Here is a 24,675-nt window from a genome sequence, read left to right on the forward strand (position 1 = left end):
TTCATGTAGAGGGACGTGTGGTTGAAAGGATGAAGATTAAGATTGACCAACATAATTTGAATGAAACCGACTATCATATTGTCTTCGGGTTCATTCGCAAATACAAAATCATATGACTCGATTTCTATAGTTTCTCGACGACGGTTTCGGCTTTGGCAATGGGAAAACGCCGTCGCTGGGGCGATCGCCGGACTTGCTACAATCACCTTTACTCATCCCCTTGATGTTGTCCGTACCAGATTTCAAGGTAATTTTTATCAATCTGTATGCTCAATTACTCTAATTTTATTATTTCCAGCTTTATTTGATTTATTTAAAGTTACGATTACATGAAATTGAACAGTGTATGATGGTCGGAATCCTAATCTTCCGTGCTATAAGAACACTCCTCACGCTCTCTTCACCATTGGCCGATTAGAGGTCCGTTAATTATTACGTTTAAATCATAATTTCCATATTTCTAGGGTCGGAACTCAGAATAGGATTTGTTTGTAATCACATAAATTCATATTTATTACGTAGTATTATTGTTTGTTAATGTTTTACATGCAAATTATATGAACGTAAATTGATTGATGTTGGGACACAGGTACCAATTAACTCAAAAAATAACAAGTGTATTAATAGAAACAAAATGGAACTTTCTGTTTACGTTTTGAAGTGCAAACAGAATTGAACAACTAAAACCAATTTGTCTACATTTTTAATCACTGCATATATTGTCAAGAACTAAAGTGGGCTATATATAGCCAAATAGAGAACCACGTGCATACACTATAATAGCACTAGCACACTACTCACAATCATCCTAAAGAACCGGTACATCGTATCACCTCTCAATCTCTCATGCAAATGTACAACTTCCACATTCGACATATACGGTCCACTATGCACTACTGATTCAAACTACAAATAATTAATTAAAACATATAAAACAAATTCTTCCTATAACTATGTTATGATCCTTTTACTATTAAATTTGAGTATAGCACGGAACAAGTTGGATTTTCTCTCTTCTCTCTCCTAAAAGGGCGATCCAGATCTGGTCACGGTTCACCGCCTCCCACCACTCGAATTTTTAGTTTTTTCTTTTGATTTTTGCATCTCACCACCCCCGCCAATCGATTCAGACATACTCGAATTGCAAACTCTGAAATTTTCACTCAGTTCCGACCACCACTGCCATCCCACGCGCCGCCTAGTTCCGCTGCCGGTATTCCACGCGCCGGCGCGTGAGCATCTGTTCCACCGCCGTTCGCTGCCGTTTTCTTTCAGTACGACTGTCTTGGATCTCCGACCAAAACCCTGGTGAGTATTGGTCTGATTTGTTGCTTTCAAATTTGAGTTATAGTTCTGAGATACCTGCTATCTGCTGCTATTGCTATCTGCTGCCATTGCCACTTCATAGAAGTCTCCATGTGGAACGAACCGGACTTACTAAAAACTATACTACACTACGATTAGGTACACTGCCTATAGTGTTGTAGCAAGTTTTAGGTATACCCATCCGTTAAATTAATAAAACTTGTGTAATATTTCGTCGTATTTTGTAGTAAAATATAATAGTATTTCGTACCCTACTCGCAACACATCAAGTTTTTGGCGCCGCTGCCGGGGACTCGGCGAAACGCTATATTTTTAATATATATTTGTGTAAATATTTTTATATATAATTTTTAGAAAAACAATATAAAATCTATTTAAAAAAAAAAAAATACTGGAATCCAATCCCATGCGATCGCATGAGCTGGCCGTGATAATTCCATGCGATCGCATGGTAAACTCTGACACGCCTGATCAAACCCTATTCCAGCATTAATTACGTATTATTAATTATTATTATTATTAAAACCCTAATTAGGGTTATATTTAATAATAATTTTTTTTAGTTTTTAATTAATTTGTATTATTTAGTTTAATTAGTTTTATTAATATATAAAAATTAATAATTTTATAAATAAATAATATAAAAATAATATTTTTATAAAAATTGTACTTTTTACAACTTTAAGTTTATTTTTATATTTTATATCTTTTTATTTGTTTTAGCATAATATTTGTATTTTTCGCTCGTAATTAGTTTTAAGACATAGTTTTTGCCGTAGTTATTTTTTATTTCTAGATTTTTAGGCTTTGCCGTAAAATCCTTTAAGTGCTTTTTCTTTAGAATTAAGATTTAGGCGCTTTAGAATTTTGCGACGTCGTTTTTCGCTTTAATTTTTTTAGTGCCTTATAAGTAATTGCCGTTTTCCGAATAAAATTGCATTTACCTTTAGACCTTTAGGCGCAACTTTTTAGATTTAGTTTTTAGACTTTTAAGTTTCGACGTTTTTCTTTCTTATTTTTATTTTTCGACGTTTTTCGACGCGTAATCTTTTTCTTTCTTATTTCTCGACACGCTAGTTTTTAGGACATAGATTTTTATTTTCCAAACGAAAAATTATTTTAAGCGGTTAAATTGATAGACATCCAAATTTTCTGCTTCGTAGTAATAGTTGGATTTGTTAGTGGCTGAGTTGTGAGCTTCCGATTTAAAGGGTTCTGGCTCCCTGCTGCATCTATTGGCTATTCGAAACGTGGGCAAAAGCAGAAAAATCTATTAATTTGATAACTTATATAATTTTTATTTTTATAACTAATAGGATAATTAAGTAAATGCACCACATTGTAGCTAAAATTTGGTAATAAGCGCATTATGGAAAATTTCGAGAATATTTTGGAAACTCTTTATGACATGCGAAATCAATTTAATCAATACTCTCAAACGGGTGTTGATGACAATTCGTTCGGTCAATCTTGGATCACGAATGACGAAACAATAACTGGTTGTGAAATCTGTGGAGATTATCACTCAACATGGGAATGTTATTATTACGTTCCTATAGAAAATTATGCACTCATGGAACCGGAATGGAATGATTATGAGGAATACAATTCTAATTGGGATTATTCCCAAGAATATATCCAAACTCAACAACCAGAAGACGAGGAAAATTATGTGCCTGAAAATTCTTTAGATTATATGAAAATCAAACTCGAAGAACTTGATGCTCAAAATGAACAAATGAGAGAGTTTGTAAATCGGCAAGCTGAAACTCTATCAGATTACACACCTGTTGATCTGAGGAGTCGTGTGCAAGAAAATCTCATATCATCGAATTTTGATGAATTCGAGAGCTCCGAAATCACCTACTATCCCGATGATACTTTTTATTCAGCTTTACCAATTTCACAACATATCGACACATTAGCCTCTACGTATGAAATCATCGATCCATCAATGGATGAAGAAGAAGTAAGGGTGACAAATTGGTACTCTTGGGAAAACGATAACGTTGAAAATTTTACCCCCGAGACCAAAGTGGAGGAACCGATAAGGACCGTTAATGAAGAAGAATTTGCTTCAATCCAGCCACAATCTTCCAACCCAATATTCTCAATAGATGAGTCATCTACCGAAGAAGAACTACGAGCTGTAATAGATAATGACACCTCGGATTTCACCCAATTGGGTAATAGAGGTGAAAACTTTGATCCCGAGAATAAAAGGAAGGAAATGTTAGGAATTGTCCACCCTATAATATGTATGTCGGTGTATATCGATCCATTTGACCAAGAACCAGAAAAGAGACAAATCCATTTACTAAAAGCTACACTTAAAAAAGAATTAAGTAGTGACGATCGGGTGAGTCTAAACTTTAAACCCATTGATATATTTTATACCACCCGAGATGTAAATAACTGGCTCACTATTTTAATTCGTGGAACTTATTCTACTGACTTCACATGTCGTCAGCTAAGTATGGGGAAGTCTAACTCCACTTAACATTAAATTAGGGGTTCGGATTAGTGCATAACTCGTCAATAAAAATGCATGATGTGTAAGGGTAAAAGACGCATTTTCAAATATTAGCAAACAGTTCAGAAAAGCAACCGTTTTTGAATAAAAACATGTGTGATAAAACAAGAAGGAATGAACGATGAGGCGCGCCATCTATCATTCGACGAGCTTTGTAATTACAAATTGGGTATTTTTAATCACTTTCTACACTAATCACCCTCATGAATTTATAATTAGAGTCTGATTTCATGCTAATGAGGGCATTGCATGATCTCAAGTGTGGGGAAGGGTTATAAATTCTCTCGGGTTTATACTTAATTTATTTGCCAAATTTTGTGAAAATTTTAAAAATTTTCAAATAAATGAATTCAAAATCATGTTTATACATATTTATGAACGATGAAAACTAGGTGTTAATACCGAAATTATTGTTACCTCGAAAAGGACATAAATTGAGAAACAACTAAAACGCTTGAATTTATTTATTAGGTTATAAAAAGACGCATGAAAAAAAGCCAAGTGTGGGGAGAATGTACCAAGTTATTCAATTAAAAAACTATCTATCACATGTTTCTGTAAAGTTATTGCAGGTGCTTTTGTTTTGGACTAAATTGACTGTTTTACCCGCAATATTATAATAAAGATAAAAGAAAAGATGGATCTACACGATGAATCAATTCCATCATTAAAAGGAAGTAAATTCTTTCGAAAAAGACACGCGCTTCTTGATTTAGGTCAGGAAGTTGTCGTCCAGACCAGCTGTAGGTTGACGAAAAATCTAAAAAAGTCATCTCTAAAATCAGCAGGAAATCCACGAAACTCAGCATCAAACAGGGTCGCCAAGTGGTCAGACTTATCCTAACCATGAGAGGATCTGTCTCGTAAAATGGGGAGGACGCCGTGCAAATTACCTTGATAAGACTAATGAATCAGACCCCTAGAAAGGATAATCTCCTTAAAGATTAAAAATCAGCTTTTAAGCCTGATATTACTCAATCCTTGAGATTGACCTTAAAGATTGAGAATTACAAACTCATGGAATTCGATGAAATCTAAACTCGAGCTTGAACGAGAAAATATTCTGATCAAATTAAAACCGATTTGTTTTCTGAAAACCTATTTTCAATGCGTTCATTACCATTGAACGTAAAATCCTAGGAATTCACCTGGAATTCATTAGGTCACCTGAACCAAATCGGGTGTCAACCGTAAGAACGGTGGTTGCATAGCATGGTCAAAGACAGGACCTTGTGCCAGACCGAAAAACCATAAGGGTGAGCTTTACTATTGCTCTTACAAAGGATAGTAATTGCATCTGACACGTTATATACCATAATTAAAAGCATGTCAGGGGACATTGCCTTAACAGTAGCTTGTTCAACGCTTTCCTTTACAACCGGACGGTAGTTTATCGAAAGGTAATATACGGAGCAAGTATACTGGACGTGTTGCTTTCCTAATACAAGGTTAGCAAGTGGGTGACACAAAACCATAAGTTTTAAGCTAAAATTTTCAAATCTGAAACCCACCAAACCCACAAAAACAATTTGCAAACACCGGTGAAGGGTTATTCCGGAAAACTTATCTAGGATAAAATCTAGAATGAATTTTCAAAAGATCAAATGTTTTCATAAAGATCCAATTTCCTTAAAGGATCTAAATTTTCATAGTCATGTGGGACTGTAAACCACATCGTTACTATCATTTTTATACCACTGTATCAAAATCACTGATGTATAAAGTGTGAGAATAAAAAAGTGATTCGAGTGAAGTGTGATTTTATTTCAAGTTATGTATTGCTTGAGGACAAGCAACGTTCAAGTGTGGGGATATTTTATAGTGTTCCAAATGAACATATATTTAGTAACAATATCCTCCCAATATGTAAATTATTTAGTTGTAATTGTCCTATTTTAAGTTGTAATCGTTTATATTAAATAAGTGCGAAGACAAAATGCGAAAACGACGATTTGAAGACGCAAATGACCAAAAAGCTCAAATGTACAAGATACAATTCGAGTGGTTCAAATTAATGATGAGAAACGTCTAAAATTGACAAGAGTACAAGTTACGAAATGAAAAGCACGAAGATTAAAGAATTGAAGAAAAAGCGTCCTAAAACTGGAAAATTGAGTTAAAAGACTTGCGCGGATTTTGGGAGTTAAGGAAAATAATTTTTTGTGCAAATTTCAAATTGCAAAACGCAAAGTACAAGATATTAAATCGTACGAAAGGACGTTCGAAAATCCGGAACCGGGACCTGAGCCAACTATCAACGCGCGACGTAACGGACTAAAAATTACAAGTCTACTATGCACAAGAATATAATATAATATTTAAATAATTATATAAATTATTTATATATTATATATATTTAAATAAAATGTCGACAAGCTAGGAAACAAACCAAGTTTGGCTGGATCCAGCTGGCCATGCGATCGCATGGCCTGGCTGCCTTATTCCCATACGATCGCATGGCAGGGAAAAGGTGGTCACATTGCTATAAAAAGGCAGTTTGTCGAACGAGTTTAAACACACCATATCTACATATCTCTCCCTCTGTTAATATATATATATATATATATATATATATATATATATATATATATATATATATATATATATATAATATATTAGTTTAGTTTTATATTAGTTAGTTTGGGTTATGTAAAAGTTATTTTACGGGTTTTAAAGTCAAAGTTCTGTCTGTGTAAAGCTACGCGATAAATACTCAATGTAAGTTATGTTCTCCTTTTTAAATTAATGTCTCGTACTTAAGTTATTATTATGCTTATTTGAATCGAAGTAATCATGATGTTGGGCTAAATATTAAAGATGGGGTTATTGGGCTTTGTACCATAATTGGAGTTTGGACAAAAGAACGACACTTGTGAAAATTAGACTATGGGCTATTAATGGGCTTTATATTAACTAAATGATACCTCATTAAATTAATATAGAGATTTACAATTTGACGTAGATATAAATAACCACATACGCTCGATCGGACACGATGGGCGGGATATCTATAAATACCAATAATTGTTCATTTTATCGGACACGGAACTGGATTAATAGTTAATAGACTTGTTGAAACAGGGGTGGATTACATTCAAGGGTAATTGGTGTAATTGTTAACAAAGTAGTAAAACCTTGTTTTACACGCAGTCGATAACCTGGTGTATTCATTAAACAAAGTATTAAAACCTTGTTACAATTCGAATCCCCAATTAGTTGAAATATTTGACTTCGGGAATAAGAATAATTTGATGAAGACTTTCGCACTTTATATTTATGCCTGATGGACTATTATGGACAAATCCGTATGGACATATTGAATAATCCAGGACAAAGGACAATTATCCCAGGGTAATAAATAAAAATCAAAACGTCAAACATCATTAGTACGGAAGTTTAAATAAGCATAATATATTTTATTTCATATTTCCTCGTACTTTTATTTTTTTTTTGTTATTTTAATTATTTTTATTTATTTTACGCACTTAAATTATCGTAATTTATATTTTGCATTAGGTTTTAATCGTGACTTAAAATATAAAATCGACAAACCGGTCATTAAACGGTAAAACCCCCTTTTATATATTATTATATATAATTATATATATTTTGTTCAAATATAATTGTTTAAAAATATAGTGTAAAATAAACCGTCTCCCTGTGGAACGAACTGAACTTACTAAAAACTATACTACTCTACGATTAGGTACACTGCCTATAGTGTTGTAGCAAGGTTTAGGTATACCCATCCGTTAAATTAATAAAACTTGTGTAATATTTCGTCGTATTTTGTAGTAAAATATAATAGTACTTCGTACCCTACTCGCAACACATAAGAAGTGCATCACAAGCTATTACGAAAGTGGGTGCCATCACAACACCACACAAAAAAGTGCAAATAAATAATAATGTGTGTCCTAACAAAAAGCAGTTAACACAAAAAGATTTAGAGGAAAAGCTCATGAAAAACTTGTGCCTCTATTGCGATCAAGGATATGTGCACGGGCATAGGTGTAGTGGACAACGGTATGTGATAGAAATATTGGGAAAAAATGAGTCTGGAGTGCAATCTGGTGACAAGAAAGTAAAAGAAGAAGAAAAAGAATTAGTGATTGAGAATAAGAAAGATAAAAATGCATTAGTACCATACCTTTCTATTAATGCTTTACATGGAACCAATGCGTTTCAAACAATGAGGGTTATTGGACGTGTCCAGCAACAGGTGGTTCACATCATGATTGATTCAAACAGTACGCACAATTTTTTGAATCTAAGCTCGGCAAAACGATTTGGTTGTCGATTTAATTCGTTTGATCCAATGCAAGTGATTGTACCCGGAAGCAACAATATTACTACTACTAGTGAATGTGAAAGATTTATGTGGCAACTTAATGGTCAAACTTTCGCGAGCAACATGGTTATCACTTCCTTAGGTGGTTGTGACATGGTATTGGGAATCCAATGGTTGAGGACCTTAGGAGACACCCTATGGAAGTTTGATGATCTTAAAATGTCGTTCATTTACAAAGGTCGCCGGTTAGAACTACGGGGTACACAACAATCAGGGATGTACAAGGCGAAATTGAAAAGGGTGGAACTAAAACAAGTTCACTTAACTGCCAAAGAAGATAATGAAGAGTGTTCAGAACAAGAATTGAGTGAGGCATTGTTGAAAGAAGATACAATAGCGATAGTTAAACGTAGGACTAAAATCTTTGATAGTCAGCTTCGTGATTCTGCAATTGCAACTTCTGTTGAAAAAAATGAAATTGAAGTTACAAGTAATGAAGGAAGTGAAAAGACTAAAGTGGTGGATATCTATGATGAGCTACCTGATGAAGATTCATGTAAGGGAGGATGTGCTAATTCTACATACATTGAACATACACGGAATATATATCAAGGCAAGCAGGATAGCATGTCAAAGAAGGAGTATGGACTGAATAAACATTACACTTCAGATTCTAATACTTCTTGCCTTGCACTACACAAAAATTTTCAAAGAATTAAGTGTCCATCATGTCCTACTGTACATTCAGAGTCTGATATTGAACAAGTGAGAATACAATCTGAATATGAGAAGTCTCAAGAACTGGTGAAAATTGGCGTGATCACTGGAAAGGTCCGTAACAGATTCGAAGTCGAGCTTATAGAAATATGGGTTAGTGATGGTCCAAGGTATGAAGACACTAAAATTGCAAAGGATGGATACTCTACTACGTTTAAGCACCCAACCCTTTATATTACTTATGAAGTGTTGTTCTTAATTAGAGAATTGGGTCAGATTTCAAATTATCGATCCAAAAGTAAGAAAATGATGCACTTGTGGCCCAAATAGAAATCTAAAATGCCTTGTTTATACAACATTGTTGCAGCTTGTTACCAATACAAAGAAAACAAGAAGTTTGTATCACTGATTCAAGACATGGATATTGATAAATAAGGTGTTAATTCTTCTATATGCACATGCTATTCATCCTTTTGTTCAATTCATGAGAGAAGTTTTCATAGGGAGCTTGACTTCAAGTTGGAGAACTTACATGGGCCTGATTTCAAGATTGTAGTGTTATTGTCAACAAGTTGTTAGAAGACTTGGAAAAAGGTTGTAATCTTCAAGGATTCTTGAGGACAAGAATCTCTTTAAGGGGGATGGATTGTTATGATCCTTTTACTATTGATCACATGTGTAGCACGTGACAAATATAAGATCAGTTAGTGAATATAAATAGATTGTAGGATAGGGATTTAATAGCTTATGATTTTGTATTGTGTGAAAACACATTTCCTCTCTCTAATTCTCTGTAATTGTGAACTGTCAATTGAATAACATCAATAAAAAGTTCATTTCGATTCAATTCCGAAGCTGATTCTTCCTTCGACGCTTCCAGGTTGTTTCGAGATCTTTCTCGATTCATTTGAATTCAGAAAGATCGTATCAAACTAAAACATAAACGTGGCACTAGCAAATTACCCATTATTCCTATTATAACTTGGTCGACATATACCACCAAGTCATAATACTCCAAATGTGATGAGACGTGTAAAATCGATTAACACCAACAATTGAAACTTGAAATGCTACTCCACTAATCTACAATTAAAATAAAATATTTTCGTTCAACATGTATATAACTCTTTTTTTTTTCCTCAAATTTTGCAAAGATTGAAGATACACTCAATTCGAAATAAATTTGTAATCCTAATGCATTGTGTTTTTGTAATTTAAAATTTTGCAAAGATTGAAGATACCACATCAACTGTCAGAGGTGTATATCTAATTAAGGAGAAAGGATCAGATCATCAATGCATCAGTAGATAACCAGAAAGGGACTTTCATTGCATCTCAATAATGCATGCACATGTTTTATTTGATATCATCGTCTTTTATGCTTGTAATTAAATTGTTACCCATATTTTTCCAGGGTCTCGGAGGGCTATATTCTGGCTTTAGTCCTGCAGTGTTAGGTTCAACCGTCTCATGGGGTCTATACTTTTATTTGTACGTCAATGGATATCTGGTGCTTATTCTAGAGTTCTATTATTTTCATGTGTTAGAATTGGCATGCAATTTTCATGCGTAATTGACTTCTTGACATATAGTATTTCCGGTTTATAGTTATAACACTGCTAAACAGAGGTATATGAAGAGACATGACAAAACAAGTGCATATATTCACCTTGCTTCAGCAGCAGAAGCAGGAGGGTTGGTTAGTTTCTTGTACTAACTAAAGGGGTTCGATTTGTTTGATTAATCACAAAACGAAAGGTGTTCAATTTGTTTTTCAAATTTAATCTTTTACTTATGGAATAATTATTACTTTTTTAGGTATGTCATATTACCAATCCTGTCTGGGTTGTCAAAACAAGATTACAACTTCAGACACCTCAGAATCAATCTCGGCCATATTCGGGTTTTGGGGGTATGCTCAATCAGTCAATCTCTTATGTTAAACTGGACATAATGTGCTTTTTGAATTATTATTTTTTTAATTTCCATCTAGCTCTTACTTAATCACTACTGAATTATATAAATTTGGATCTGATTAACCTAATTGTATTTATGGCAGATGCTTTGAAAACCATATTGAAAGATGAAGGATGGAGAGCATTATGCAAAGGGCTTTTACCTGGACTTTTTCTGGTTAGATTTGGTATCGTTATTACTGTTCTAGATGCTATGAGATATGTTATGTTCTTTTGTTGTCAGCTGCAATGCTCGTTTTATATTGGTCAATGTTACCATAATAATTGTCATGCTATAGTTTTCCAATAAATGGATTACACGCTAACATATTCTCCTGCAGGTCACTCATGGTGCCATTCAGTTTACAGCATATGAGGAGCTTCGTAAAATTATAGATGATTTTAGGACTAAACGTAATCCGTCCGTTGCTAAAAATTCAGAGTTACTAGTAAGTTTATCTTCAGAATGACTTTTCAAGGGTCGTGCCCATTGTTATCTATCTATCTATCTATCTATCTATCTATCTTCTATCTTCTATCTTCTATCTATCTATATCTATATCTATATCTATATATCTATCTATATATCTATATTCTATATCTATATTCTATCTATATTCTATATCTATATCTATATCTATATATCTATATCTATATTCTATCTATACTCATACGTGTCATCCCCACATCCCTCCTCCCATTTATCTAATTTCCTGATTAACTTGAATTTTCTCCCTAATTACGAGGTTATGCCACGTGTCTATTTCCACACCCAATCCAAACTATAATCACACTACGTAATTAACAACAAAAACCAACCCTCGATCGTTAGAATAACCAAATCAATTCAACCCAATTTTCATACCCTAATTCAGAACAATTAATTCACTCTGACGTTCATCCATCTAGAAACACGAATTAGGGAGTGAATTCATCCATGAATCTACCCGAATTTCATCCATCTATCAACAATTCAAATTGATGACGTGATTAGGTCTCACGGAAAGATGAGGCATACATACTTCAATAGAGGTTCGATTTTCAATTGCATTAATTACAAACCAGTTTATTTGATCTCACAATATCAATTTTGATAGATTGTAATTTTACTCTTTTTATAACTTGATTTATTATGTTTTTATGAATGAATTTGACGAATTGTGCAAATGGTATACCATTTGATATCACATGATTCATGTAATTTAAAGATCAATTTATGTTTTTTACAAAATCATTACTCTTATTGTATTGCATTTTATGTAAATTGATTCATACGTCAGGCTTACAATCAGAAGTATCTTATAGTATTGATGTATAAATCACAACCAAATATATGCATGTGCCTGATAATATTTTTTCCCAATCATTTTATAATTTTTGCGAATTTTTTTACTTATTACGAAATTATATTTTTAATCATGTTTGACAGCTTGGTTAACGTGTTTTTAGTATGTCATATCCTTCAAACTCGCATATATTTTTTGGGTGATGATTTATAGATGTTTCACCGAATTGATCCACCGTTTTTATTAAAGTTTTCAGGTATATTTATTCAATTAGATTTCGATTTGTATCAATGATGTTTCATGACTTGAAATTTAATCTTACAGTTTATAATATTGATGTCAAAAAAGGTAAATGATTTGAATACAATTTAAATTTGTAATAACTGATGTTTTTTTGTTAATGTTGCTTTTTGTATGTAATCAAAAGTTAATGATTATAAACACTTTAGAAGGCCGGATATGCATCAAGGAATAATGAAACATGTATAAATGTTTTTGCAGGCATTTTTTTTTGTTGATAATTTAGGCTAGCTCTATCATCAAAATCTTGTGAAATTAATAGCATGTATTTTATGGTGTTCACATACTTAACTGTCTTACGTTATTTTATATTAGTTAACATTTATAAAAGGACTGAAAGTTTTGACATGGAAGTAGATAAATGGAATAAGAAAAAAGGTAAACTGATTGGCTCTACCACTGTCCAATTTATTTTGCAGGTCTCTATTACTTTGTCTGCTCAATGTCACGCCTATCGTTTGAATGATTTTGCCACCGCTTAAACTAATTTTATCTCTCTTCTTCATCAGTATCCCCCAAGATGGAGTTTAATACCAAAGACGAGTTCCCTTTCGATAAACTTAATATTCAAAATTATAAGTTCTCCTTTTTTTATACGGATTTTATATCAATATGGCTCATTTGATATCACTGGTAGGTCAAAGTACCACCAATAACAGCAACTTAACAGTCTCGGTTGCAATGACTCCTTTGCAAAGGTACATTTCTTTTATGATAGATCACAAATCCTGGATTTGCATCGAGTTTATCAGATGGCTTCTTTCAGCTCATTAATGCTGAAGGCACAACTTGGTAGGATCCTAAGTTCTAACAAATTTAAGAACTTTCTTTCTCATGTAATAACACTTGAACTTTTAATTAATCATATTCTACAATAGCTTTTTATATATAACTTAGGAAAATGCATATGAAAACACGAGTTGCTAATTTAAGTATATATAAGTGGTCTTCTCAATTTATATGGCACCTTATTCTTTTTCCATTTTTTTTTTTTTTTTTTTGTTTAATTGAAGAAAATATAACCCTTGTAAGATCTTATTATGTGACATTAAATTCTTAGTTTATAATTTCAGGTATCTACTTGCTCAACGTGTGGTGGTGATGGTAAGATCGTAACTGAATACTGCAATTTTTGTTGAGGCGAAGGTAATGTTCAGTCACCTAGAAGTGTCAAAGTGACCATCCCCGCTGAAGAGGTTTACCGGGATGCACAAAGTGTCAATCTGATTTGCAAGGTGCAGTTGCCACTTTCCATGACGAGGTTTACCGGGATGCACAAAAAGACAAGTTTTTAATGAATCTCTGTTACTAAAAGGTAAATACAATACAAACGCTTTTTCGACCCGTTTATTTAAAAATGGGTCAATTTAGTCTTTTTTGTGCATAATGATCCAAGTGTTTTTATGTGTAGTTTGCGAGACTCGTAAACCATTGTATTGTACCCACTAGACTCATTTTTATACCCATTTACTGATTGACTCATTTTAGGTGTAGTTTTACCCATTCCACAAAGTTTATATTGTATCTTCATTGGCAAATGATTTAGATTATGACAATAGTTTTTCTTTTGCTTATTCACTATAGGTGTAATATTATTATATGCACATAAAGAGGCATTTGAAATATAACCGCAAGGGTGTTGCTGGAACTTTCAGTACAGAGTTCGTATATACCTGTGATGAAAGGTAATATCCAAGTTTAATTCATTTGTAAATTGTAAGCTGTAAACTTGCTTGCTTTCTTATATACTCCATAATATGATATATATCAGTTACTTAAAAGAGTACAAGCAATGATGTGTATTAACGAAGTGCATCAATATGAGTCGGATGATATGCATTTAAGGTAAACACATTACCATCTACCCCTTCTCACATTTAGTTATGTGCATTTGCAATTTTAACATTATTGTTTACCTTTTTGAGTTTTTGCAAAGCATCATGTGGGATTGAAAAGTTTAGGGATATATTCTACTGTTATAAGGTACAGTTGCCACCTTCCATGACGAGGTTTGCCGGGATGCACAAAAAGACAAGTTCTTAATGAATCTCTATTACTAAAAGGTAAATACAATACAATCACTTTTTCGACCCGTTTAATTTAGTCTTTTTTGTGCATAATGATCCAGGTGTTTTTTATGTGTAGTTTGCTAGACGCATAAACCATTGTATTGTACCTACTAGACTAATTCTTATACCCATTTACTGAACTCATTTTATGTGTAGTTTGACCCATTTTATGTGTTCATTTGGGATATATTCTACTGTTTAGGGATATATTCTATTGTTATAAGAAACAGTTGCCACCTTCCATGACGAGGTTTGTCGAGATGCACAAAAAGACAAGTTCTTAATGAATCTCTATTACTAAAAGGTAAATACAATACAATCGCTTTTTCGACCCATTCATTTAAAAATGGGTCAGTTTAGTCTTTTTGTTCATAATGATCCAAGTCTTTTATTGTCATTGTTTCATATTGGTACTTTTGTATGTTTGAATGGTGGCTGCAACTTTGAATTATTTTTCTCTTAATGTCATCTTAGTGAAATGAGCTTATTCAATTGTCATTCAATAAATTATGCAAGTTCATGCAAGTTCTTTTATGTGTCTCTAATTGTCATTCATTAAATCATGTAACTTCTTTTATGTGTCTCTATAGTCTATACTAACTTCTTTTATGTCATGTCAGTTCAATGCTTTCATAATTACTTGCAACTAATAAATATATATATATATTTTTTTTATCTTTTTATTCATAGTGACGATGTTGTCTTGTCTTGCACTTTGTGGTGAAAGTTACATAAGAATTTTCTCGAGTATATGCAGCAACATGTTGATCATGAGTGTGTCTGATCATACAATTTGGAAGGACCAAGAAGTTGGGAAGTAAGTTATTCCAAACTAATAACTATACATACAATTATCGGCTATGCATTTGTTGATGTCTATATTAAGCTACCTTGACAGTACACTTTTATCAGAAAGTTCAATCATATCATTTGATCATTGTGCTTTCAAAATTGTAGAACAACTCACCGTTAGTATAGAATGGAACTTCACCAACATACTGATTGATGCCAACGTCCAGCCTGTCAAAGATTTCAGAACACGGTAAATACTATTATATTTTCACTATAATGGTTATTATTATTATTATTATTAGAATCACTAGCATATAATATTTAATTAGTTAGTCTAAACTTTAAAAACTTCACATTTCAGCCCGGTATCTATGTGGTTCACGCACAAATAAAATGCCTGATGAACCATGGTCTTATATAGGTTGCAAAAAGTGCCACTGTAAAGCGCACATTGTCGATCCACAAGTCGACTTGACACTCGACATAGATGCATTGTTGTCCTTGAAACGTAAGTGTCCTACACATGGCAACAATTCACCTGTCTCTTTAAGGTCATTATATATATGAAATGGTAATGTTTACAACTAAATTCTGGGATCTTAGGATACAATTTTGAACTTACATTCGCTTCTCATTCAGGTACAAAGTTAGTGTGCTTGTGGTGGAAGTGACTGAGGACAATCCTAGGACAACCCCCCTCACGTTGTTTGGAAGTTAAGTGATCAAGTACGTTCCTCAGTCTGCTTATCAGTAGAAGAAAACTATACCTGAGAATGTTGAACGGCCGGACGAATTGGATTTGCTAATAGGCAACACTCTTTTGTTCAAGGTTGAGGTTACTCATGATAACCTCAGCAAAAAATTTACAAACTATACAGTTAAAGATGCCACATACGAGTCAGATTTTGTTGAAAAATTCAAGGAAGAGCATCAGAAACAGCAGGTAAATTACTACTATATAATTATGTTGTAAATTATTTATTTAAGTAATTTACTACTTTATAATTATGTTGTAAATTACTTAAATTCATTTCAAGATTTTCCATTATAATATATATATATATATATATATATATATATATATATATATATATATATATATATATATATATATATATGTTTTTTGTTTTTTTTTAACTTCTTCCAAACACAATGATGTTGCTTCCGGGCCTACGTAGTGGTAAAAGAGTATTGTGCTTCAATTTTGTAGAACGCAGATACAAATGGAGGTTGAAACAAGAGAAGTCGAAAAAAAACCAAACTTCTGTGTGTTTTATGGATTTAGCCGTTTTCGAAATGAAAGTCAACTAAAGTCTGGCACAAAATGTTTACTCACTTATCACTTTAAAGAGCGTGTGTTTTTTTTTTTTATCTTTTTCATACTTACAACAATCCATAAGTTTAAGATGTGTAATGAATAAATGTATGAAAAAATATTTTTCAAGTATTGGTGATGTGTGTTCTTTGAAATTTAGAAATTCAACAAGAGTACTTGTGACATTGTCCATATAATATCGTTAATTCATATACAATTTTTAGATTCTATATATTGTTTGTGGATGAGTACCCGTGCAACGCACGGGCTCATAAATCTAGTTTGCATATATTTCTACATAAGACGGATGTTTTTTATACCCGAATCTCAAAGATTTTGTATACTACAGTAATACATGTTATGTTTAGCTTTACATGAAATATATTTAGTACCTTTACTTTCTACATTATTAAATTTGTTTTCCCGGATTTTGCTCAGACTACAGTTGATTAAGCAACTTTAGGAGCTTCCTCTAAACTGGCTGCCATTTTCTTAACATACCTTTTCCAGGTAAGAACTATCAGTATGTAAACTTCTCACAATTCCAAGTTTAAAATTGAACTTAATTAATTAACTAGCTCTGTAACACTCTCAGGTCATTCGCTCTCGTTTACAGGTATGGTTAACTTTGTACATCTTTCTTATAATAATAACTTTTTTTTTTTTGGTTTCTTTGGGCTTTGTAATTTTAATTGATCACTACTAACTGCAGCAACGGCCCATGTTAGATGGGGTTCCAAGATATGTGGATAGCGGGGATGCCATGACGAAAACTGCTCGGTTAGTGTTTTCAATTGTAAAATTTCAATATATATATATATATATATATATATATATATATATATATATATATATATATATATATATATATATATATAGGGGCAGGATCAATGGGAAAGTAACCAAGTGGGGGGAAGCAAATTTTTTTTTTTTTTTTTTCCATTTTTTTTGAATTTCTTTTTCCGGCATCAAGATCACACGAAAATATGAACATTTAGAAGAGACACTTCGTGATGAATGCTATTATTTGGGCGGGAAAACGATCGACAAAAATAACATTTAAGATAATATTGTTCGTGAAGAGTATGAACGTTTTTTTTTTTCTTCATGTTTTGTGAAGTAAAATTTAGCCCGATTTAGAGTTTAGGGTTTAGGGTTTGGTATTTTGGGTTTATGTAAACCGTTCGTATTAAAAACTCAATCTAAACCCTAAATCCTAAATTTCTAAACCCTAATATTTAAACTCTAATATCTAAACCCTAATATCTAAACCCCAATAGCTAAAACCTCAAAATACGCGCGAAAAACACGATAATTGTTATATATTACTTCTTCGAGCGTTTTCCCGCCAAAATAAAAACATTTATCACAAAGTGTCTCTACTAAATGTTCATATTTTCATCTCATCTATAATGTTCGTGGACAAAGTTTTTTCAAAAAACGGAAAAAAAAAAAAAAAAAAATTTGCTTCCCCCCGCTTCCCCCGATTGGTTACTTCCCTCTTGATCCTACCCATATATATATATATATATATATATATATATATATATATATATATATATATTTTTTTTTTTTTTTTTTTTTTTTGTCATATTTGGGTTGCAGGTTAGAGGGTCCTAAAGGTTTTTACAGAGGCATTACAGCAAACCTTTTGAAAAATCTTCCTGCAGCTTCAATAACTTTCATTGTGTATGAAAATGTTCTGCATTTGCTAAAACAGACCGGGAACAACAATTGACGTGTATTATTCCTTTATCTAGCTCTACTTCTCTCCACATTGATTGTTGGTCTGTTATTTTATAGCTAGGAACACTAGTCACTGTAGCACAATGTTGAAATTTTTGCTATTCTTTCTAGTAGAATTGTACCACGATTGGGTGCAAACGAACATAAAACCTTCCCCAACAGGGAAGATAACCATTTAGTTTCAGTTTTCACATGTATACATGTATATTCATTTTTGTGAATATGACACAAATTATTACTTAATCATGTGGATTTTCATGGTGCCAATTTGATAGAATTAGAAAGAAAAAAAATAAAAATAAAAAATGAATAGTATAAGACCCCTTAAATTGTTTTCATTCTGGGATATGGATAAAGCCACATCTTTATGTTGGAAATCTATGTTACATAGGTGTTGTATCCTTGGATGTGATTGATAAACATAATGTAACTGAACAGAATGTCACACTTGTACATTGAAGACTTCATGTGTCAAAACTCTGTTTTAACATTAAAGGCTTCATGCTTTCAATCTTTAACAAATTAGAAAAGTTGCAGATCGAGTTTATAACTTCAACTACAACAGGAGGGAAGTTGGGATAACTTTGTAAGGATTGAGTAAGCCATTGGGATCAAACAACTTCTTCATTGAAGCCATAAGTTGTACCTGTACATTTACATTTGATATTTCATTTCTTAGATTGTTCGTTTATAGGTGATTTTATTTATTTATTTAATTTTTTTTTTTTTTTTGAGCAATACGAAAGATAACAAATTAAGTAGACTCACAGTTTCAGATGACTTGCTGTAATAGATCTTTTCAGCTTTCATGAGACCTAAACCGTGTTCAGCACTAATACTTCCCCGATGCCGAGATGTCCATTCATACACAAACGGTTCAATTTGATCCAGAATCTGCATTTCTTTCTTACAACAATTAGAACCAAATAAAATGTCCATTTCTACTTATTGTAAACCATGAAGACGAATCTTACATCTTTATCATACTGTGAAGCTGACACATTTAGATGGAGGTTGCCATCTCCAAGATGACCATATCCCACTACATTTGCTTTATCACCTAAAATATTTTTAAACAGAAAATAAACCAAACAAGTAATAATTTAAAACAGATTGGGATAACTAGTTAGCAAAAATCATTTTCAGAAACTTGCTGTATATCGAAAATAGAGGATTATGGTTACCGAGACGTGTTCTCATTTCCTCAACAATATCATACATCTTATCAACAGGTAAAGAAAGATCATACTTGTATACAGCTCCAGCTTTCATCAATGCTTCTGGAACACCCTGAAAGTATTTTTTATATAATTAGCATATTAAATAATAATGTGATTACTGAATATAAGTAATTGTAAGTTACAGAATCGCAAACCTCACGAATATGCCAAAATGATGATGATTGATTGAAATCCTGTGCAATGGCACCATCAGTTACCAAACCGCTTTCCATCGCATGAAGAAGAAACGCCTCAAGTTTTTCCCTAGAAAAAACAGTGCATATGTACGTTGACTGTTTAAAAATATATATAAAAAACGAAACTGGTTATAGAATTAAAGAAGATTATAAAGCAGTAAGTTACTTGTCATTAGATTCATTGCTGCCAGTTGTCTCAATAAGAACATAGAAGTTGTAAACTGAGGATGGTAATGGATTTCGGACACTGTCTAGATGGTCAAGAACCTGTGCATCATGTAAAAGGGAAAAAAAAAAAAACTATTTTTACAGTAGACCGTAACGTAATGTTACATTTATTATTTCATGCATGTGAAGCTAGTAAGACCACATTAAACTTTAGCTATAATAGCAGATAGTAACATTTGTGGGGCCTACCAGGTTCATTGACTGGGCATCGAGAAACTCGAATGCAGATAATATTTCACCAAGTCTTCTCCGAGCTTCAAATAAAAGTTTCTGATAAAAACAGAAACGGAATCATTTTGCGTTGTTCCTGTAATTTTAGCGTGTAATCCAGATCAATATGAGGAACTAATAATTGCTTACGTGGCAACTAATATAATCTTGACAAGCAAGAAAAGCTACGTTTACTGAAGACAATTTCGGAGGTGTTAGAATGGAAACCTTGGTTATGATACCTAAAGAACCTTCACTTCCTGCATAGTACAAGTAGATACATGAGAATCAAAATAGCCAAACTGAATATAATCTATCCAATATACGATCGTCACATATAAGTTTTGTCACACCTATAAACAAATGCTTTAAATCATAGCCAGTATTATCTTTCCGCAGAGTACCGAGCATATCAATCACGCTACCGTTTGCCAAAACAACTTCAAGACCTGATACATAAATATGAACACATATGTTAAATTATGTTAATCGAGATGCTTAAACGTAAACGAAAAAACTTACCAAGAACAGTTCCGTGAAGAGACCCATAACGTACTAGGCGCAACCCACCAGCATTGGTAGAAACATTTCCACCAATCTGGCAGCTTCCTTTTGCGCCCAAATCTAACGGCATAATAAAACTGAAACACAAAAGTAACTGAACAAAATGTCACCCAAATGATTTACAACGATAATAAGTGACCAAATTTGCTTATTGCAAAATGATATATCTAGATCATGTTTATATTACCCTTTTTTGTCTAGAAAAGAAATTAGATTTTCCAGTATACACCCTGCTTCACATACCAGCACTCCACTAACCTGCAAGATTACAAAACTTGATCAATTTATTTAATTAAAAGTATTATTTATCTAACATGAGCATAGACACCAATTTATATCTGGAAATTAGTAGCTAAAGATTCTCACATCTAAAAAATAAATAAATATAACAAACTTATAAAAAGAGGATTAAATTAACAAAAGTTTAAGACTGACCTCCCTACCTCGTCAAATGAGATGATATTATTCATGCGTCGAGTATTAACAATAACCTGAAAGTAGTCGTTAGACCGCAGTAAGCCAAAAAATAAAGCACACGAAAATAATTGAATTCAAAACTAAGGTTGCGTTTGATAAAACTGAATGATTCAAAGTCTCTTGAATTAACTTTGTTCTGAATAAAAATAAGCTGTTTGATGATCATTTTGAATGTACGATATGAATTGGATAAAATTACCTTATTAAGGTGTTACATGAATAAAAAAAACTTAATATATCTATTTTTGAAGTGTTCCGGATATTACATAAAATGTAGGTGCTTGCTGATTAAGAGAGTGTTTCAACTCTAAATGGTTCCAGCACTAAATTCCGAATCATTCAGCATCATATGTCATTCAGAAACAAACGTGCTAAATGTTGAATGATTTAACATTCAACGTTGACCCATTCAATTAAGAGGTAATCAAACACACCCTAACTGTATTACCTCATCAAATACAGGGACACTTCCTCCAACAAGACCTGTGTTTCCACCTTGAGGAACAACTGCCAAACATCTGGAGTTGCAATACTTAAGAATTTGAGATAACTGCATGTAAACATATGTAAAACGAATAACTATTTGTGATTTAATCCAGCCTTAACAACAATTTTGGAAAAAGAAACAAGATATCAACCTCATCAGTATTTTCAGGTTGGAGCATAAGCTTACTTGAACCTTTGTACTTATGCATCCAATCCGTATTTGCGGCTTGTAGTTCTTCATTGTCCTGAATAACTTTCTTCACACCTAATATCTTTTGAAAATAGATAATATCATCATCATTAAGAGTTGAAAACAAGGAGTTTCTCTGAACACTTGTGGAGGCTACTGAGGCAAAATTTCGGTATTGAATTGCAGTCGTATTTTGCATGTGGATTAAAGAAGTCTTCTGAAGATCCCATCGGTATCTTGCAAGAAACTGCTTTAGAGGTACAGGGCTACAATGATGTGTGACACCTGCAATATTAGAATATAATTATACAAATTGAACACGCAGCTGCCTAGCTTTAATGAAACTGAAAATCGTCTCTTATGTGGCGATTTATCGATGAACTTATAATGAGTATTAGCTATTTACTTATAATTAAAACTTTTGGTCTTGTTATTAAGTTCGTTTATATATACATATGTACATATGCTGATATGTAATGACGCGCATAAAATACGCTAACATATCGCGCAAGCTTATGACCACATAGCCTCACTCGATCATCCCCAAAAGCCAGCGGCACACACTATTTGGCGTGATTCAGCTACATAGCAACGCGCATAGAGCATCGCGCTCTCGGGAGAATGCGCGGTATGATGGCGGGGATTGAATAAGACAAAAGACAGTACAAGGTACTAAAGACGGAATCTCAGTGGTCGTACGAATGGCAGGACGTGGCAAAATAGCACGATATGGAGGGGACCACGTGAGTGCACGATCCATACGACAGAATAGTATCAACGAGAAAGAGGCCCTACTCACTACAAAGGAATACACCACAAGATCGAACTCCACTCATGCCTCTCCTGCATCAAGTTGACCGCCAGAATGGAGCTTCGTAACATGTTGACGAAGACTTCCGAACTGAGGGTGATTGACGCCCAATAGACTAGCTTCAGCCACTCAACAACTGTCAGACCTAAAACCCGCCAGGAAAATCTTTACAGGAAGTGATCGATTCCCCTCCCTCTTTTCTTGTCGCCTACGTGGTAGAGAAAAGGACAACCACTCTTGCCTATAAATACTCACATCCAACTCTACATTACAGGCATTCGGGACAGAGAGAAAAAAATCTTCCACAGCGCTCTATCTGCACAATTATAATAACGGATCTCAGGTAACGATCCTCGAACGCTAAGTCCTAACACCGTCCAATGAGCCATTAATTCCGGCTAACCCGAATGATGGTGGGTTACGTTTAACCACCCTTTCTGAGATCATCATCTTGTATGAGGGTTATTCATGGTACTCCGGACGGGAGAGTTAAACTCAAGAAACCTTAAATCCCCCTTTATTGTTGATCTTGCATGAACCGAACCCTTTGGACCATTTTATGCTTGATCAATATGCATTTATAATACTAAGCTATCAAGCCTCCAAAGTGTAAAATCAATATAAACAGATATATTTGATCGATCATATTTCATAACTTGCTATCTATCATAGAATATACTCCGTATATAATTAATGTGAGTAATTAGGTACATTTCAAAATGCTTAACCACAAAATTAACACCTAATAAACACTATATCCATGAAGCCCCACACACACACACACACACACACACACACACACACACACACACAAAATACACATTATTTTAGCGTCTCATTTCAACATTTAACAACACCTAATTAACACAAATCCATGAAGCTAGGGTAACAATTTTTGTAAAAAAATAAGTAACTGCAACTATAATATAAAAACCTCAAAACAAACACAATCATGATTCTTATAAGATGATCTTCAAGCAACTGAAGCAAGTAAATTAGGGATAACTAAATGTACATACACAAATTACTAAATAAAGCTATCAAACAAACGAACACGCAAAAAAGCGTAATTATACCTGGTGAAGTTGAATAATAGGATGATCGGATGAAATGAGGAATCAATCGGCGATTATGATCGATGACGTTGAATTTATTAGAGACGTGTTTGTTTTGGTTTATGAGTAGAAGACGATAAGAACAAGTCGTAACAGAAGAAATTAGTTTCCCCATATTCGTTTGCTTGTGTGACTGGCACTTGGTTGCTTTAGCTGGTCTGAAAATTCTGTAAAACGTCGTCGTATTATCAAAAGTCAATTTGCTACTCGATACTTTAATCATGTTTAATTTTTAACTTGTTAAAATTTCTCCTTTATTTAATGATAAAAGAAAATCTTAGAATTATAAAAATATTTTTTTTTTTTTAAATTAACGAATACTATAAAACAAAGGTTAATTCATCAAAAGATAACGAACCGAAAAAAGATACAACATTATAACAGAAGGCTCGAAACTAGAAAATAAAATCATAACCGTTATCTACGAACGAGCCTACTGTAAAAATAAACAAAGCAACGCAAGCAAACAACCAAGTAATCAAACACCAATCTAAACTAACAACTAACTAAATGATCGTCACAAGCTCACTGTTACTTATTCTGACACGAATCGAAATATTTTGCCAAGACCTCTATAGATTCTTCGTAACTCCGGGATTCATTTCTCGATAGTTTCGAACCTATACGCTTACCCCTAACCATTATAGGAGTCGAAAATTTTGAGACTCCGTCGGAGCACCCACCATACACTCTGATGAAGACGTTTTATCTATTGAAGGACTTTCACTGCCCTGAACCAATAGTGACTTACCAATATACTCCAAACCTTTCAAATTTAACCCAACATCACTACTTACAGAACAAGATGACTCGCCAACTTCTTTGAACGTTTTTTCAACCAAACCAA

General features: G+C 33.2%; 1 protein-coding gene and 1 pseudogene across 2 annotated transcripts; one reads left to right on the forward strand and one right to left on the reverse strand.

The window, feature by feature from the left end:
- Positions 1 to 60: 60 nt before the first annotated feature.
- LOC139863830 (folate transporter 1, chloroplastic-like) lies at positions 61 to 18,970 on the forward strand (annotated as a pseudogene).
- Positions 18,647 to 23,957, reverse strand: LOC139864821 (D-2-hydroxyglutarate dehydrogenase, mitochondrial). Of its 2 annotated transcripts, XM_071853391.1 has the most exons (15): positions 23,790 to 23,957; positions 21,865 to 22,187; positions 21,675 to 21,776; positions 21,193 to 21,240; positions 20,937 to 21,007; positions 20,708 to 20,826; positions 20,539 to 20,634; positions 20,336 to 20,445; positions 20,165 to 20,245; positions 19,914 to 20,014; positions 19,706 to 19,814; positions 19,515 to 19,620; positions 19,305 to 19,390; positions 19,099 to 19,224; positions 18,647 to 18,976 (listed from the first exon to the last, which is right to left on the reverse strand). In XM_071853391.1, exons 1-15 carry the CDS (start codon positions 23,941 to 23,943, stop codon positions 18,887 to 18,889), a joined length of 1,722 nt encoding a protein of 573 aa, XP_071709492.1. In that variant the 5' UTR covers positions 23,944 to 23,957; the 3' UTR covers positions 18,647 to 18,886. The 2 variants fall into 2 exon arrangements, with proteins under 2 accessions (XP_071709492.1, XP_071709493.1); XM_071853392.1 differs by lacking the exon at positions 23,790 to 23,957 and having other exon boundaries at positions 21,900 to 22,088.
- Positions 23,958 to 24,675: the final 718 nt, after the last annotated feature.

This window comes from Rutidosis leptorrhynchoides, chromosome 8 (genome assembly GCF_046630445.1).
Source record: "Rutidosis leptorrhynchoides isolate AG116_Rl617_1_P2 chromosome 8, CSIRO_AGI_Rlap_v1, whole genome shotgun sequence".
Lineage (NCBI taxonomy): Eukaryota > Viridiplantae > Streptophyta > Magnoliopsida > Asterales > Asteraceae > Rutidosis > Rutidosis leptorrhynchoides.

Coding starts and splice junctions, on each gene's coding strand:
- LOC139864821 (XM_071853391.1), bottom strand. CDS start 23,943: ATGGGGAAACTAATTTCTTCTGTTACGACTTGTTCTTATCGTCTTCTA. Junction 20,446..20,538: donor TTTAAAGCATTTGTTTATAG/GTGTGACAAAAC, acceptor TGTACTATGCAG/GAAGTGAAGGTTCTTTAGGT. Junction 19,391..19,514: donor GGAAATGAGAACACGTCTCG/GTAACCATAATC, acceptor AAAATATTTTAG/GTGATAAAGCAAATGTAGTG.